General features: G+C 49.7%; 1 protein-coding gene across 2 annotated transcripts in view; it reads right to left on the bottom strand.

Moving 5' to 3' along the window:
• The window catches only part of SLC27A4 (solute carrier family 27 member 4), a 32,253-nt gene extending 15,598 nt beyond the window's left edge, over positions 1 to 16,655 (bottom strand). Inside the window, exons 1-4 of one of the 2 annotated variants that reach the window (XM_040404807.1) lie at positions 16,322 to 16,655; positions 9,212 to 9,376; positions 2,200 to 2,594; positions 1,943 to 2,101 (exon numbers count right to left, since the gene is read on the bottom strand). In XM_040404807.1, coding sequence (XP_040260741.1) covers positions 1,943 to 2,101; positions 2,200 to 2,594; positions 9,212 to 9,372 — 715 coding nt within the window. In that variant the 5' untranslated portion in view covers positions 9,373 to 9,376; positions 16,322 to 16,655. The remainder of the gene's footprint in view (positions 1 to 1,942; positions 2,102 to 2,199; positions 2,595 to 9,211; positions 9,377 to 16,321) is intronic. The other variant, XM_040404806.1, reaches the window with a different exon arrangement.
• Positions 16,656 to 18,222: the final 1,567 nt, after the last annotated feature.

Raw genomic sequence — 18,222 nt, 5'->3', positions numbered from 1 at the left:
CTCTTGTTTGATTGACAGCCTGAAGTCTCACGCATGCACGGTGCGCCGCTGAAAGCCGGCTAACAGCGGCAGCCGGGATCGCGCCTTACCAAGGAGCACACCGCGCATGCGTGAGACTTCTGGCTGTCAATCAAACAAGAGAGGGGACGGTTAGGGGGCGTGCTCACCTTGACTTGAAGCAGCGAAGCCGCTGCCCCCTTGACTTGAAGCTGACCGGCAAGAGAGCGCTGGTGGCATTTAAAATATAGTTGTTTTTTTTAAGCAAATGAGCATCAGATTACCGGATCAAACATATGATTATGAACAGACTGGGGGCTGCGATAAGGTAATGCTGGCGGTTTTATATCCGTTTTTGAGGTGGCAGGTTCCCTTTAAAGGGGTTGTTCACCCCTGGGGACCTCTCAGGCAGACCCCCTTCCCCAGCATAGCCAGACCTGTAGAGAGAATAGTACTTACCTGATCACTACCGCTGGGTCCCGACCCCTTCACTACCCCAGGGCAGCTGCAGCTCTCAGGTTTTCCAGCATTAACAACCAGTTTGATGTGGGTCAAGGGACACATGGAAGACATGTCACCACTGCAGCCAGTCATTGGTTAAAGCAGCCATGTGACTCGCATCAAAAAATATTGACAGGGAAGGACCTGAGAGCTGCAGATGGGCCTGGATGGGACGAAGGAGCTGGAACCCAGGGCAAGGAATCAGGCAAGTATGATTCGCTCTGCAGGCCTGGTCATGCTGGGGGTCTGCTTGAGGGCCCCCCCCCCCCCCCAGAGGTAAACAACCCCTTTAAAGGGGCTGTCCAAGATAGTTAAAAATCTCTGGCAACTCCTACAACTAGCATAAAATAAAAATCATATACTCCCCCTCCACTCCAGTACTTCCTATATAGGGATACGGCACATGACCACTGCAGTCAATCTCTGTCCTCAGTGGTCTACAGCTAGTCAGGTGTCACATTCCTGCATGTCACTGACCTCGATAAACCCAGGACTGGCTCCGCTGAATGATCTGGTGCTTCACTCTGGAGAAAAAACACTTTTAATCCATATGCAAATGAGCAGTAAAGTGCACCGAGGGCGGGCCCAAGCTACTCTGTGCACCCTTGCTCCTCCTGTTTCATCTGCTAGCTCCCTCCTCTCCTTGATTAACAGGGCTAGGTTCCTGCATAGTCATCTCTCCTGGCCCTGTCACTCAAGAAGGAGAGGCTGACAGAGGAAGCAGGAGGAGCAAGGGTGCACAGGGTGACTTGGGCCCGCCCTTGGTGCACTTTACTGTTCATTTGCATATCGATTAAAAGTACTTTTCCTCCAGAATAAAGCAAGTGACTGCTAAGTTGGAGATGCACATATGGTACATGTATATCAATAGGCCAGTCAGAACAGTGGATGAGCTGCAATACCAGACCCCTTTTTTTCTAATCACAACGTTACAACTTGTAGCCAATTGCATTAGGGTGTTAAAGGGGTTGCATGGTTGATACAGCCAGAAATAGCGACACTCATAGGCCGTGTGTGGCATTGCAGCTTTTGCCATCACAGAAAATAGGGGCATATTGCTAGGATATGCCCCTATTGTCTGATAGGTTCGGGTCCCAACCTCATTTCTATGGGGCCGCCAAAAATAGCCGAGCGCTGGCTCAGTCATTTCTGTCGGCCCCATAGAAATAAAGGGAGTGGGGGCCGTGCATGCGCAGTGCGCTCCCATTCATTTGTATGGGAGCAGCGCTTGGTGGTGGCCAGCGGACCCGCACCTATCAGACAATGGGGGCATATCCTAGCGATATGCCCCCATTGTCTGTGATGGGAATAACCCTTTAATAGGGCTGAGCTGCAATACTAGGCACAGCCCAAGGACAAGAGTGGTGCTGTTACTGGAAGGGGGCAAACTGAGTAAGGAGAGGATGCTACTGTACTAGAGAATGATCTTTAACTCGGCACTTACCTGTGAAGCTTCTCCCGGGGTCTTTTGGAGGAAGACGGGAAGCGCTTTGCAGCAAGGACGCTATGAATTCTGTGCTAGGGGGCACTGCTGAGCGATCACACTCCCCGAGGCAGTAAAGGTGTACGGACTTTCCCATCATGGCGTAGACGTCCATCATTGCTAAAAATACAAAAAAAAAAAAAAAAAAAAAACACATATTAGACACCCTGTAAATATAAGAGTCGCTCCAGTTATCCTTTCCCTACAGACATCCTCACCTTGGGACATCTCCTGTCCGAAGATCACGGCCTTGGAGTTGGAGACGCTGAAGCAATGCTCCAGGGCATCGAGACGCAGGTTGAAATTGATCAGGGCGGCTTCCACCCCTATTTTGGCCATGCCAAGCCAAAACCCGACATACTCATTGCAGTTCTCCATGAACAGCGCTATGACGTCCCCAGACCGGAAACCTTCGGCGTACAGGAAGTTGGCCACGGCGTTGGAAAACTCATCCAGCTGCTGGAAGGTCCACGAGGCCCCGGTGCCCTCAAAGATCAGCGCCGTCTTGTTGGGATGACGTCTGACGCATTCCTTAAATATGACGGGGACGGTGTTGTTCTCTCGCAGGTGTCTCTTCACTTGCAACTTCACTCGGACAAGGGTAAAGGCGCCTCTGTGAAAATAGAAGAGGAGCGGACGTCATGTGATCAGAAGGTTCACACCGCGCTCCTTCATCGTAGGCACTGGGGGGAACGCTCCCAGAACACATGCTAAATGGCTCCACTGAGTCCCATGGGCCTGAGAGAGGTCATGTTCTTTGTCTGGCCTATACATTTCCTCGAAATACAAAGCCCAGAGCCCAAGTTGGGGCTTTATATTACATATTATGCAATGTGCGTACAGCCCACATCTATGTGTGCAAAAATCCGTCATGTGGATAAATCCGCAGCAGAAACCTGAGGGCGACCCTTTGCTTTCAGCTGCGGATTTGCTGTTTGAATGTCTGCGGATCGGTCCCATGAAAAATATTCTGCATTTTTCAAGCCAGCACCTGGATCTGAGTACTTTTGTAATTGCATGGAATTTATAATTTTGTATGCTGTGTGCCCTTTTTCTAGTTTCTCTGTCCTGCTCACTGAGGTGGACGCACATGCTCAGTTCCATCCTTCAATTGCCACCAGGTACAGCAGAGGACACGCCTCCTGAGAAAGGACACGCCTCCTGAGAAAGGACACGCCTCCTGAGAAAGGACACGCCTCCTGAGAAAGGACACGCCTCCTGAGAAAGGACACGCCTCCTGAGAAAGGACACGCCTCCTGCGCTGCCAGCTTGAAATAAATCCAGCAGAACAATTAGAGCAGTGAATGGGGAGATCTCTGGATCCATGTGAGGTCCGGGGCTGGTTCTAGCTTTTTTGGAAAGAGATTGTCCTGTACTGTATGATGTCCGATTTTCCTTTTTTGCATTCATCAGGGCTTTAAATGGGGCTCCTCCGCACGTGGCAAGTGAAATGTCGCTCCTTTGACTACAGATGACAATGCAAATTCCCATAAAAAACAATGGGAAGTGCGTTTCAGAGATGGTGGACGGGGACACACCTCAGAATTCTAGCCTTCAAGCAAACCAATAATTTGGGGGACTACAACTCCCAATGGAGAGCTGTAGTCCCAATTCAGCTTCCTTTCTAAGGCCTCATGTACACTAACGTATTTTCTTTCCGTGTCGGGTTTTTTTGCGAACCGTATGCAAAACCATTAAATTTCAATGGGTCCGCAAAAAAAAACGGAAGGTACTCCGTGTGCATTCTGTTTCCGTATAGCCGTATTCCCGTTCACGAAAAAAATAGAACATGTCCTATTATTGTCCGCATTACTGACAAGGTTAGGACTGTTTTATCAGGGGCCGGCTGCTCCGTTCTGCAAAATACGGAATGCACACGGACGTCATCCGTACTTTTTGTAGATCAGTTTCTTGCGGACGGCAAAATACATACGGTCGTGTGCATGAGGCCTAAGTGACAAATGAGACAAACGGCGGATCTAAGCACTCCTCTCCTGAAAGACTCTGTGCTGCTGGAATACTCTGCCTACCGATGTCAGTCTTAAAGGGAACCTGTCATTAACTTTATGCTGCCCATACTAACAGCAGCATAAAGTAGAGACAGGCGAGTTGATTTCAGCGGTCTGTCGTTTATAAAAGTTAAAAGTAAGTGGTTGCTGAGAACCAACCTCACAATCATTGCAGACTGAGCCTGGAAGAGAGTCCCGGCCACCTGAGAAGAGTCCTGGTTATCCATGAGCTCCTGCTCTCCTGCTGATGGCTGACCGGCTTCTACAGAGTTTTCTCCCTTTCTGTCTAGGAGAGAACTGCCAATCATCAGCAGACGGGCGAGAAAGCAGGAGATTATGTATAACCAGGACTCTTCTCAGGTAGACTGGACTCTTTTCAAGGCCTGGGCTGCAATGATTATGATGCTGGTTCTCAGCAACCACTGAGTGACACACCACTGAAATCAGCATTTCTGTCACTATTTTATGCTGCCCTCAGTGAGGTCAACATAACGTTGATGACGGGTTCCCTTTAAATATCCACTTTTTCCGCTGTTACATAAATCACTAATCAAGAATGGAGAGCTCTCTTCCTCCCAGAGGACTAGCATACTCCTCTCCTAAAACACTCTGTGCTGCTGTGTGACACTGGTCTATGGAGTGCACTCACTAACACCATCAAAGGTCACTGCCCCTGACAAAACCAGCAAATCATCCTCCGCTGCTGTCATCACGGACGACAACCTCTACAGTGCTGATCTGGAAGGTGGATTGTGAGTAAGGTCCCCCCTTGGGGCTCACATGTGGAAGGAAGGGCAGACATGATGAGCTACCATTCACCCTCCTGACTGGGGATTTGGGCCGCAGCCAAGATGGTGCAATGGCACGCACCTTATTACAGTTCGTTACAGATGTGGCACCTTCCTGCTGACAGGCTCCCTTGCAAACCACAATTACACGTTAGGTAACACGTGAGTGTCCCAGGCACGGAGCAAAGTCTAGGGCTTATCTGCACCACTCAGATCTATGCTGGAAAATCAGGTCCAAGGCCGATTCCACTGATCTACTGAGGGGACAAAGGGTGGCCCCTGTGATATTCCATGCACCGGGATAGCCATTACTGGGGGACGACCAATATGGCTGCCATTACAAGGGGCGTCATCCAGCTGCCCCACACTCCTGAATAGGAAATGTGCCTCATTATTTAGTAATATACCGAGGACACAGATCACTACATAAGCAGGATCGTCTGCAGGAGGGGAGTCAGAGAGCTAGGGGGCAGTCATGGTGGCCATGTTAGTCATCCTCAATGATCTACGACCGGATCCAAGTGGTTGTCATTCTTTAATGTCCGCACCTTCAGACTCCCTATGGGTCTATACAACCAATTTGTGTTTGCTATGGCGCTTTATGGTTAGGTATTCTTGGCTCAGCAGAGTCCTTGGGGGCGCGGGTGTTAAAGGAGCTTTCAGGTAGGATAATATTGATGCCCTACCCTCAGCATGGGTCATCATTATCTGATCAGTGGGGTCCGCCACCAATTAGCTCACTGCGGCCTCTTCACAGAACACCAATCACAGCGCCATACATTGTATAGTGGCTGGGCTTGGTATTGCAGCTGTTAAAGGGAATATTAATGATTGATATTTTGGGTAATCTCAATAATTAAGTCGTCTAGTGAGGACTCCGCCTATTTATACAATAAAAGAAACTACCTCTTTTGCCTTACCTTACCCTGAACTACGTGCAAATTACTACTACAATAAATGACTATAAACTGTATTATGAATAACAAAGTATATTATTAAAACAATAACGTCTACAGTCTAATTATTGCTATAACTATATATATTTATATCAATGTACATATAAATCTATATACTTCTAGTCGCACACAGTAATATATTAACAACACTACAATACAACCTAACTACACTACACACAGTACAATATCTTAGGCTACTTTCACACTGGCGTTTCTGGGTCCGCTTGTGAGATCCGTTTCAAGGCTCTCACAAGCGGCCCAAAAACGGATCAGTTCAGCCCCAATGCATTCTGAATGGATAAGGATCCGGTTAAAAATGCATCAGTTTGGCTGCATTTGGTCTCCATTCCGCTTTTGAGGCGGACACCAAAACGGTCCGCCTGACGATGCAGAGCCAAACGGATTAGTCCTGGCACACAATGTAAGTCAATGGGGACAGATCCTTTTTTTACTGACACAATATGGTGCAATTGAAAACGGATCCGTCCCCCATTGACTTTCAATGTAAGTCAAGACGGATTCGTTTTGACTTAGACTTTTTTTTTGGAAAGAATAATGCAAACGGATCCGTTCTGAACGGAAACAAGCGTTTGCATTATTGGTGCGGATCTGTCTGTGCAGATACAAGACGGATCCGCACCAAACGCGAGTGTGAAAGTAGCCTTACACAATTCCCAAACTCTACCTAAAAATACACTTACACGTTATTTAGCAGCACCCACCTGGTTACACACTGTCTCTACTGGGTATAATGGCCCTGCAAGGGTTATAGGAGAAAGGGTTAACCCAGGGTATCAGGGTAATGCAGTGGTTAAATGATATTGGTGGTAGCAGAATAACGTTGGTGGTATAGAGGTAAATATGGGAACCAAAGGGTTAATGCTAGAGTAACTAAAGGGTTAATGCTGGGGGAATAACGTTGGTGGTATAGGGGTTAATGATACTTAGCCATCCAGGGGTTAATGCTCGTCTCAAATGGCATGGCTCGTTTCTCAGGGGATGGTCCCGATTCAGTGGGGCTGCATGTGTGTCCCTGTTTGTGGAGATGAGCCCCTCCTCCCTAGTCCCAAATGCTGGACTATTTATCTATCACTGATGAACGTGACGTCACTGGCCTCTTCAAACAGATGACCGACGTGGGTGCCGGGAGTCAGACCCCACTGATCAGATACTGATGACCTATCCTGAGGAACCTGGAAAAACCCTTTAAAAGGCATCTGTCAGCAGTTTTGTTCCTATGACACTGGCTGACCTGTTGCATGTGCGCTTGGCAGCTGAAGGCATCTGTGTTGGTCCCAGGTTCATATGTGCCCGCATTGCTGAAAAAAATGATGTTTTAATATATGTAAATGAGCCTCTAGGAGCAATGGGGGTGTTACCGTTACACTTAGAGGTTCTGCTCTCTCTGCAACTGCTGCACCCTCTGCACTTTGATTGAAAGGGCCAGGCGTGATGATGTTTACACTGCCTGGCACTGTCATTCAAATAAAAAAAAAGTGCTAAAATGCATCTATGTTACTGTAATACGTGGCTGTTTGTAAAAGCAGCGCCACACCTCTCCACAGGTTGTATCTGGTACTGCAGCTTAGCTCTACTGAAGTGAAAAAGCCTAAGCTGCACATAACCTGTGGACAGGAGTGGCGCTGTTTTAACAGGAAAGCAGCCATGTGTTTCTAATCCTTTAACCAGCATAGCCTTGCCCGTGGTGGACAATGCCATTGCTCTCACTGTAGGTGGGCAGCAATGCCGAGGAGTATGGCCATTGTTTGCACACAGGGGCATCACGATTTGGTGGCGAAAGGGCTGAAAGTGCTATAAATAAGGAAGACTTTGTACTGAGGATCCGGATTCTTCATCGCTCTTTCGATGGATGACACATTAGGATTCAGCCGCTCACAGAAGGCGTTGCATCCACCGACACAAAGAGCCGCTTGTCTGATCGTCCAGCTACAAGTCTCTTATGGCGGAAGGTCCTTCGTGTCATTCCTATAATATCTCCCCATCAAGACTTGTCCAAAACTTTCCCGTGGCCCTAAATGGTAACTTGTCAGACCCCCTACTATCCAACCAGGGTGGAGTCATGGGTCTCCGGTACATGACAACCCCCTCTGGCAGCGCTCATGGCGGCCATGTTGCTCACCATCACCCAGTGTTTCCAGAAAGTAAACTGGGGGCCAGAGGACGAGTCAGAAAATTAGACCAGGGGTGGGAAGGTTCTTTAAAGGAGCTGTCCCGTGGCGAGATGGGACGAAGTACGGGCGACGGGTGCAATTACGGAAACGGCGCGGCCTGCTCTGCTAGACCAGTAGCTCCCATTCATTGCTACAGTGGATAGGTTCACCTCCATTGGTCAGCACTTAGTCCCATCATGGCCATGGAAAAAGTGAGATGGGACAACCCTTTTAAAAGGTCCTCGTGTAAGCTTGTCACCCAGCTCCTTTAAAAGGGGGTTCTCCAAGATTTAAATGGGTTTTGCAAGATTTTTAACTGTTGGCCTATCCTCACCCTGCTCAGTAGCTCAGGCACCGGAACTACACAGCTCCCTCCACTGTGACTACTATTCACATCAATGGGAGCAGCATTGCAGTAACCACCTCCTACCACTACAGAATGGGTGGAGCTGTGGAGCTACTTAAGAGCAGCTAACAGGCAAGGATGCAGGGTATCAGAGTGCTTAAAGGGACTGTCCAGGATTTTGACCTTGCTGGCCTATGCTATATAAAAACCATGGACAACCCCTTTAAGCAAGCTAAAATGGCTGATCACAGGGAACAATACTGGCTTGTGTGTGAACAGGGCAGTGTAGCTAATCAAGCACAGATGAACTTTCTAGATGGTCAATGGACGCTCATTACAAGGGCCAATGATTAGGCAGACGAGCGTTGCCCAGTGTATACAGGGAAGCAATCAGCAAGTGCTTGTTTGTTGGGGGACTGGACCTTTAAAGGGGTTGTGCAAGAATGCAGGGGTTCGGCAACAGGAAGATGACTTACCTGCTTCCCGCCCCCCGACTCTCTGCTCCAGGCCTGTGATGCTCCATTGATGTCCATCCTGTTTGATATCTCTGCAGCCAATCACAGGTCATGGCAGTGTCTGGCTCCCCTTGCGCCATGTGACCATTTGTAATGAGTCAATGGGCGCCGGACACCGCCACGGCCTGTGATTGGCTGCAGAGATGTCATGCGGGATGATGACATTGATGGAGCCCAGTGGAGCATCAAAGGCCAGCAGGAGAAGGAGCGCTGGGAAGCGGGTAAGTCATCTTCCCTTTGCTGTATCCAACCCCCCCCCCCCCCCCCCCCCCCCCCCGGGGAAAGAAGAAAGCAAAGACGATCATTCATCCATCAGCTCATTAAATAAAAGCTGATTAACTTGATGGATCATTTATTGGCGCTCGTCACGGCCTCACATCAGGCTGCGGAAAACCACCCTTGTTGTGTAGGAACCGACAGGTCCGTGCAGCCATTTTTTTCCTACCTTAGGTCGCGACCGATGGTCTTGTAGAAAACCTTCATAAACCTCCATCCTCCGGTGCCCAGGTAGAAAACGAAGACGGCACCAAGCGACTGGAACCAGGGGAGCCCCACCACAGCCTTGAAGAGCAGCAGCAGAGACGAGCAGGACGCCAGACGCAGCATCTTCCTGTAACGAGCAAAGGCAAGATGACTTCCAATATCTCTACTTATATCAGACATCAGCCCCCCCCCTTCCCCCGCCCGGCACACGGGGCAAAGATCGGGTCAACCTGCTGCGGGGCAGGACACGGGCAAAAGGCAGATCAGAAAAATAAAAAAACACTCCTGTTTATCAGGGCAGAGATAAGGATCGCGCAATAACACAGAGAATGTCAGACATCTGTAATACACCAATACTGACAATCAAGATGAAGAAGCACAGACATTAATGCCTCCAGCGTCCGGAGACACCGCAAGGTGGGTCATTGGTGACAGCGTCTGAAGTGTCACTGGGATCATGCCATTGTCAAAAGCTGTTCTTATTATACATAAAGTTTATTGAAGAGCTCACGGAGCCTGCTTGCATCTTCTAATACGGGCCTTGTACAGGTGAAGGGGAGTTGCCCATAGCAACCAATCAGATGACAGATTGCATTTTCTAAGGCACTCAGGTGAAATGAAAGCTACAATCTGATTGGTTGCAGCGGGCTCCTGTTCTACCAGTGCCTGCAATGGTTTTAAAAAGGAAATAGACATAATAGAAACAGCATATTGCTCACCTACACTGTCCAGGGGGGCCACCACTTCATAGGAAGGAGTGGGGGGGGGGGGGAGTTCAATATAGGACTGCCAACTTTATAAGGAAGGGGGGGGGGGGGGGGGAGTGCACTTATAGGACCGCCACTTCATAGGGAAGGAGGGGGGGGGGGGGGGAGTGTACTTATAGGACCGCCACTTCATAGGGAAGGGGGGGGGGGGGGGGGAGTGTACTTATAGGAAGGCCACTTCATAGAAAAGGAAAGCGAGTGCACTTATAGGGACGCCACTTCATGGGGAAGGAGGGGGGAGTTCACCTATAGGGCCGCCACTTCATAGGGAAGGAGGGGGGAGTGCACTTATAGGATCGCCACTTCATAGGGAAGGACGGGGAGTGCACTTATAGGACCACCACTTCATAGGGAAGGAAAGGGGGGGGGGAGAGAGAGTGTACTTATAGGACCGCCACTTCATAGGGAAGGAGGGGGGGGGGGGGGGGGGGGGAGTGCACTTATAGGACCGCCACTTCATAGGGAACGGGGGGGGGGGTAGTGCAGCACTCTCAGGCCGTCACCTCTTTGGGGATGGGGGTGCAGCACTCTCAGGCCGTCACTTCTTTGGGGATGGGGGTGCAGCCCTCTCAGGCCGTCACTTCTTTGGGGATGGGGGTGCAGCCCTCTCAGGCCGTCACTTCTTTGGGGATGGGGGTGCAGCCCTCTCAGGCCGTCACTTCTTTGGGGATGGGGGTGCAGCCCTCTCAGGCCGTCACTTCTTTGGGGATGGGGGTGCAGCCCTCTCAGGCCATCACTTCTTTGGGGATGGGGGTGCAGCCCTCTCAGGCAGTCACTTCTTTGGGGATGGGGGTGCAGCACTCTCAGACCATCACTTCATACGGTTGGAGGGAATGGAGTTACTCTGAGCTTCTACTGTCACAGATGAGAACTATGAGGACATATGGGGGGGCCACGACTACTGGACCGTCACTGTCAGGAATGCAGGTGAATGAGGTCTCTCTAAGGCTTTTAGTGACCCGGCACCACATTCTGTGTCTTATCCCACAGATTCAGGGATAGAACAGACTGCGTCAGGCCCTACTAGAGCAGAGCATGACTCCCGAAATCCCGAAAGATTCACCGTTTAAAAATACAGGTAGAACTGGAATGAAGACCTGCAGGGAAAGGGTTACAGAGAAGAACCCAGCCCGACACGTGGGCACATGCATCCATCATGGAGGGCACGAAACAAGCAATCCCTCCACAACAAAGAGTTTTCTATGCGGCCGGCGAAAGCGTAAGATGCCAGGAAAAGCGAGAAATGAATCCACCGCAAGAGAGAGGATGCAATTCCCCCTGTAGCTGTGCAGCGGGTGGGTACCAATATCCCTATGGACAAGCATTTGTAAACATATAGCCCCCCCCGCCCAACAGCAGCCCCTTCACCACTATAGATACTGAATCTACTGCAGCAGCGCATGACACCTGGCACATCAACGTATAAATCAATTGGCACCTGCTCGCTGCCCTTCAAAGCTCCTTTCACCCATCATTTTTCTTAAAGGGGTTGTCCAGCTTTTTAACAAAATGTTATCTCCTCCCTCTACCGCAGCTCCTATAGCCCACCATTGCACTCCAGTCTGTTTGGTGGGGGGGGGGGGGGTCACATGCGCTGCTGTAGTCAATGACTGGCTGCAGTGGTGATGTGTCCCCCCAAGTGGCGTGTCACTGGGTCATGTGTCGCTTGGGGACATGTTATTGACTGCAGCAGCACACGTGACCCCTGTCCATGCTGGAAGTCTACAAGCCGGGGACCGGAGCACAATGGTGGACTAAAGGAGCTGGGAGACAGCAGATAAGTGTGCTTTCCTCCACAGGTCTGAGGCAACAGACAATCAGGTAGGCTTGTATTAGCTGTATGTCGGCCATTTTGGTCGTCACCCAGCTTTCCCAGGAAGACAAGGCCGTGGGTGGTGGGGTGGGGTGCTCTTATGAAATATTCTGACAAGCCCTCGTTACAATGGCCGACAACTCTCAACTAGTTCTGCAAAATCTAGGTGAGAGTTCACATTGGTTTTGAACTGTGCGCCGCCTGTTGTGAAACACGCACATGAGGGGTTAATGAGTCACAGTCAGCGAGTCTCCGCCATCACTAAAATAGGCGAGAGGTGACGGCGGGGAGCCACGCACTGCCCGGGTTATGCCAGGGCAAACATGGAAAGGACCATTCGCTGAGCAGCTGCGGAGGGCTCTGGGTATTAAAAGGTTAATCTGGCACGGAGGCAATGACCGAAACTTAAGAAGGAAAGCTTGTTGACCCTTATTAACCCCCCGAGAGACACAGTCATTATCTAATGATCCACAGGGACCCAGCAAAGTTGGATCCCCCCCAAAATCAGAGTGGCCGAGTGTCCCCCAGTAAGCGTCGCCTGGGAAAGCTGGGTGACCATACTGGTTGTACCTGGCAGAGATAATCTCAATCTTAACCCCTGATAGGTCAAAGTCTGAATATACCGACTGCTCCAGTGCAGCCGTACTACAACTCTCAACATTACCTGGGAGCTGTCATTTTATAACTGCTGTCAAAGGCTGGCAGGCTGGCAATTGACAGCCGTGGTCTCCAACCTGCAGCTCGCCAGCTGTTACAAAACTACAACTCCCAGCATGCCCCAACAGCCACAGACTAGGAGTTGTAGTTTTGCAATAGCTTGGAACAAAGGATGAGACCAATGACCTAAAGAAACTGCTCCGTTTTAAAAGGGGTTCTGCTAGGGACAACCTATATTATAGAAGTACTACAACTCTCAGCATGCCCGGACCAGGACTTGTAGTTTTGCAATAGCTTAGTGCAAAGGAGGAGACCAGTGACGTAAAGAAATTGCTCCGTTTTAAAATGGGGTCTGCTTTGGACAACCCCTACATCTTATTATAGCAAAACTACAACTCCCAGCAGACTGGGAGTTGTAGCTTTACAAGTGCTTGGGAAGCCAAAGGTTGAGGTCAATGATCTAGCAAAAAAGAAAAAAAGCTGAGTTTTAAAGGAGGTCTGCTTTCGGCACCATATACACTGTATTATGGCGTACAGCTGCAATACCAGGCACTGCCCATGTACAGGGGTGGCACTGTTCCCCAGCAGTACAACCCCTTTAGGTCTGGATCCTGTCAATGGTCTGGTGAATGGACCAGTAGACATGCAAGGAATTCACCAGTGCCCTGTGGGTGACGAGCAGCGCTATGGAATTGCTGACCAGGCCATTAAGGCATGCTGGGAGTTGTAGTTTTACAGCGGTAAGAGAGCTGCAGGTTGGAAACCACAATCTTAGGGTACTTTCACACTAGTGTTTTTCTTTTCCGGCGCTGAGTTCCGTCCTAGGGGCTCAAATCCGGAAAAGAACTGATCAGTTTTATCCCCATGCATTCTGAATGGAGAGTCAGTCCTTCAGGATGCATCAGGATGTCTTCAGTTCAGTCTTTTTGACTGATCAGGCTTTTCAGAAAAACGTAGCATGCAGTATTTTTACCTCCGGCCAAAAACCCTGAACACTTTGACTGAACGCCGGATCAGGCCTTTTTCCCATTGACTTGCATTAACGCCGGATCTGGCGCTGTGTGTTCAGTCAAAACGGATCCGGCTTTTGCATGTTAAACCCGAAAAATGTGAAAAAAAAGTTAAAGTCCATAAATGGCGGATCCGTTTTTTCCAATGCATTTTTTCATTGTGATCAAAATCCTGATCAGGATTCAAATGTAATCCGTTTTCACACGTTTTTCCGGATCCGGCGGGCAGTTCCGGTGTCGGAATTGAACGCCGGATTAAAACAACGCTAGTGTGAAAGTAGCCTTAATGTGTAACTCATTATTTATTTTTATTTGCTGGTTTATTTGAGCTCGGCATGTATACCTGAGTCAGTCTGTCTGATTGTTAAAAGATCTGTAATTACCTTATAATAACAGCTTTCATTAATGTCCCCTGTCCCTTTCCACTGCTCCCTTAAAGGGCTTCTGTCACCAGAATTAACCCTATTAAAACCAGCTGACATTAGCGATGTGCTAATGTCAGCAGACCCTAACTAGTCTACTCCTACTATTATCTATGCCCCCGTTACTCCAGAAATAAAACTTTTATAATATGCTAATTAGCCTTTAGGTGCAGCGGGGGCGTTGCCCTTGCTCCTAGAGGCTCCGTTCTCCCACCTCTGGCCACGCCCTGCTACACTAGATTGACAGGGCCAGGCAGCCTTCAGCTCCAACTGCCGGTCCTGTGCACTGGGGAAATCTCGCGCCATTCAGTATTCGGCGCAGGCGCAGTGAGGAAGCCGGCAAGCGCCCTTCACCCACTGCGCCGTATCCTGAACTGGATGGCGCAGGCGCGAGATTTACAGGGCAGACAGGGCCGGCAGTAAGAGACCAACACTGCCTGGCCCTGTCAATCTAGTGTAGCAGGGCGTGGCCAGAGGTGGGAGAACGGAGCCTCTAGGAGCAGGGGCAACGCGCCCCGCCCCCCCACCCCCCCTCGCCCCGCGAGGCTAATTAGCATATTATAAAACTTATATTTCTGGAGTAACGGGGCATAGATAAAAGTAGGAGTAGACTAGTTAGGTTCAGCTGACATTAGCACATCGTTAATGTCAGCTGGTGTAATAGGGTTAATTCTGGTGACAGAAACCCTTTAAAAGACCGTTGCTAGGGGCTGTCTGTCTTCCTTTTAGTAAACAGAAGACAGAGGGGCGGCCCCTCCAGACTACATGCCTGCATTAGGCTTCAGAGTGAGGAGGCGTGTCTCTCAGTTATCCAATCTGATTGGCTGGCAGGGAGCTGCTGGCTACAGCAAGCGTGTATGAGAAGTGAGGGAAAGCAGTATTGGCCTCAGAGAACTGGCAGAGGAGCCACCTTGAAAAGGTCCTCATATTATAAATGTTTAAAGGGGTTCTGCAGTTTTTTCAAAATGATGATCTATCCTCTGGATAGATCATCAGCATCTGATCGGCGGGGGTCCGACACCCGGGACCCCTGCCAATCAGCTGTTTGAGAAGGCAGCGTCGCCGCAGCCTTCTCGCTGTTTACCGCAGGCCCAGTGACGTCACGACTAGTATCCAATGGCCTAGGCAGAGCTAAGCTCCATTCAAGTGAACAGAGCTTAGCCCAGGCCAGTTGATACTAGTCGTGACGTCACTGAGCCTGTGGTAAACAGCGAGAAGACTGCGGCGACGCTGCCTTCTCAAACAGCTGATCGGATGGGGTCCTGGGTGTCAGACCCCCGCTGATCCGATGCTGATGATCTATCCAGAGGATAGATCATCATTTTAAAAAAACTGCAGAACCCCTTTAAACAGCCACAACTAAGTGAAAAGCTCAAGGAAAACAGTGGAATGTGAAGAAACTAAAGATCGCGTTATGCATAATGCTGCTGCAGCACTAACACATGAACATGACGGTTATCTTTTAGGACTTATTTTGCCAGAAGTGCCAGGGAACCACGTAAATGTATCGGCTGCGCTAATGTACTGCACTGATGCCCTGCCCGTGTACATTTGAGAGGTTGCTCAGCAACAGTTACTGCCACTGACACCGATTAATCTCTACTCTCCAGTCCGACCTGGTGGGGAATACTCATCCCATTCCAGCACTGAAAGGGCTTTAAAAAGAAGAATTTGGGCTCAAAAATGCAAAACAGCAATAATATGCTTTCCTGTCCCCGGGATGTGATGTCTGTGGTGATGACATCAGGTGACCTCGGAGGATGTTACTATGGAGGGTATACCGCCACCACAGCCATTACTATGTGTAGGGTTCAACAGACTGCAGGGAGGAAAACTAGAGCGGCCGGGGTAAGGGAGCAGAAGACTGGAGCGGCCGGGGTAAGGGAGCAGAAGACTGGAGCGGCCGGGGTAAGGGAGCAGAAGACTGGAGCGGCCGGGGTAAAAGAGCAGAAGACTGGAGCGGCCGGGGGAAGGGAGCAGAAGACTGGAGCGGCCGGGGTAAGGGAGCAGAAGACTGGAGCGGCCGGGGTAAGGGAGCAGAAGACTGGAGCACACAAATAATAATCTGCCCTGTACAGCACCAGAGATCATAGGCAACGTCCAGAGAGCAAGAGACAGATGTGTAAGAGATATAAGATAGATATTGCTTTGGCTCTGCTAATACGTATTGTGCTGCCAATAAAGCTTGTTGGACTCAGCCATGAGGCAGAGGATATCCTATACTACATACAGACATAGAGCAGCCTCCTCTGCAGTACATGGACCAGTATTATATAGATAGAAGAGGAGGGCACTGCATTAGACTGGTAGGATGTATAGACGTGAAAGCTGTGAGGCATGCTGGGACTTGTAGTGCCCCCACAGTAATAACCCGTCCTCCACGTCTTACAGCCTCACACTAACCTGCGGCAGAAGCCGGCGATCCGCCAGCACTACAGCTCCCAGCCTCCTGTCCAATGCCCTTCCCAGCCGGGAGACTGCGGACTCTTCCTCCGGTGTGCTCGGTCTTCCGGGAGCAGCCCTTTCATACAGACACAAACCGCAGGCCCCGCCCTCCGTGCATCACGTGACGCCGCCGACCAGATCCGCTGGGAAGTGTAGTCCGAACCCCACTTACTGTCTGGGAACCTCAATACCTGCCGAGAGACGGCGCGCGCAAGGCACGGCGGGAACGTGGTCAGACCTGACTAATCGATAGCAGATGGCCAGACTGAGGAGCAGCAGCAGCGTGTCAAATTAGACTGTACTGAGAATGAGAAAAGGCTTCATGTACACAGCAGTGGTTTCCAGCTTCTGTACAACTACAACTCCCAGCATGCTCACAATTAGAGGACAGTAGTATCAGCTGGATCGGACTGCTTAGGGCTGGTGTATATCATGTAACCATGGAGACACTTCAGTCTGCACAGGGAGCTGCAGGCACAAAATGAATATTTTCTTTTAAAATAAGGACTGTTTGTATTAAAGTCGATTCTTAATTTTTGTATTTTTATTGATTTACAAAGTGGTCACACCCTAATAAGGGGGCTTCCAACCACTTGGGGTAGGTCCCTGGGGTTGTGACAAGTTATCTATTAATTGCTGAGAAAAATTATGTTTAATATATGCAAATGAGCCTCCAGGAGCAACGGGGGCGTTACCATTACACCTAGAGGTTCTGCTCTCTCTTCAAATGCCACATCCTCTGCACTTTGACAGGACGAGGCAGGCATGATCACTTTTACCCTGCCTGATCCAGTCAAAGTGTAGAGGGCGCAGCAGTTGCAGAGAGAGCAGAGCCTCTAGGTGTAATGGTAACGCCCCCGTTGGTCCTAGAGGCTCATTTGCATATAATAAAACATCATTTTTCTCAGCAATGCGGCACATATATGAACATGGAACCAACACAGATGCCCTCAGCTGCCAAGCGCACATGCCAAAGGTCAGCTAGAGTCGTAGTTACAAAACTTCTGACAGATGCCCTTTAAAAGGAGTTTTATGGCATTTAAATATTGCTGACCTCTGATCAGGATAGGTTATCCATATCAGATTAGTGGGTGTCTGACCCTAGCTGCTGGAAGAGGGAGCGCTGCTGTCGCCTTATCCCCAGCCAGTGACGTCACGTTCATCGGTCACATGGCTCAGTCCCAAGAAGTGAATGGGATTGTGCGGCAATACCAAGCACAGCCACTGGACAATGTACGGCGCTGCGCTTAGTGAACTATAAAGTAGTCCCAGTCCCTTCAGGCAGCTGATCAGTGAGGTGCCAGGAGTTGGACATCCACAAATCCGATATTGATAACCTATCCCGTTAGGTCATCAATATTTAAAGGGCTGCCTCACCTGGAACAACCATTGCCACCAATGTTCCGTGTATCTCTAGAACTGATTGACCAAAGTTTGGGACAGAGCACGCACGGCCGCCCTCCCTCCATTCATTTCTGAGGGACTTTCGAAAATAGCTGAGCGTGCCACTCTGCTATATTCCGCACTCCCATAGAAATAAATGGAGGGAGGGCGGCTGTGGGTGCTCTGTCCCAAACTTTGGGCAATCAGTTCAAGAGATACCTTGACCGGCACCTATCTGACATTGGTGGCATATCCTAGCGATATATGCCACCAATGTTCCAGGTGAGATAACCCCTTTAAAGGCTACCTAAAGAGCGATCTGCACCTTCTGCTTGCAGCATGCAGAGTGCATAGTACCGTATTTTTCACCCTATAACACGCACCTAGGTTTTTGAGAAGGACAATAAGAAAAAAATATTTTTCATTAGACCTCAGATCAGACCCCCAATGTTAATCAGACCACAGCTCAGAGCCCC

This window comes from Bufo bufo, chromosome 8 (assembly GCF_905171765.1).
Source record: "Bufo bufo chromosome 8, aBufBuf1.1, whole genome shotgun sequence".
NCBI lineage: Eukaryota > Metazoa > Chordata > Amphibia > Anura > Bufonidae > Bufo > Bufo bufo.
This window is presented reverse-complemented; position numbering and strand designations above follow the sequence as displayed.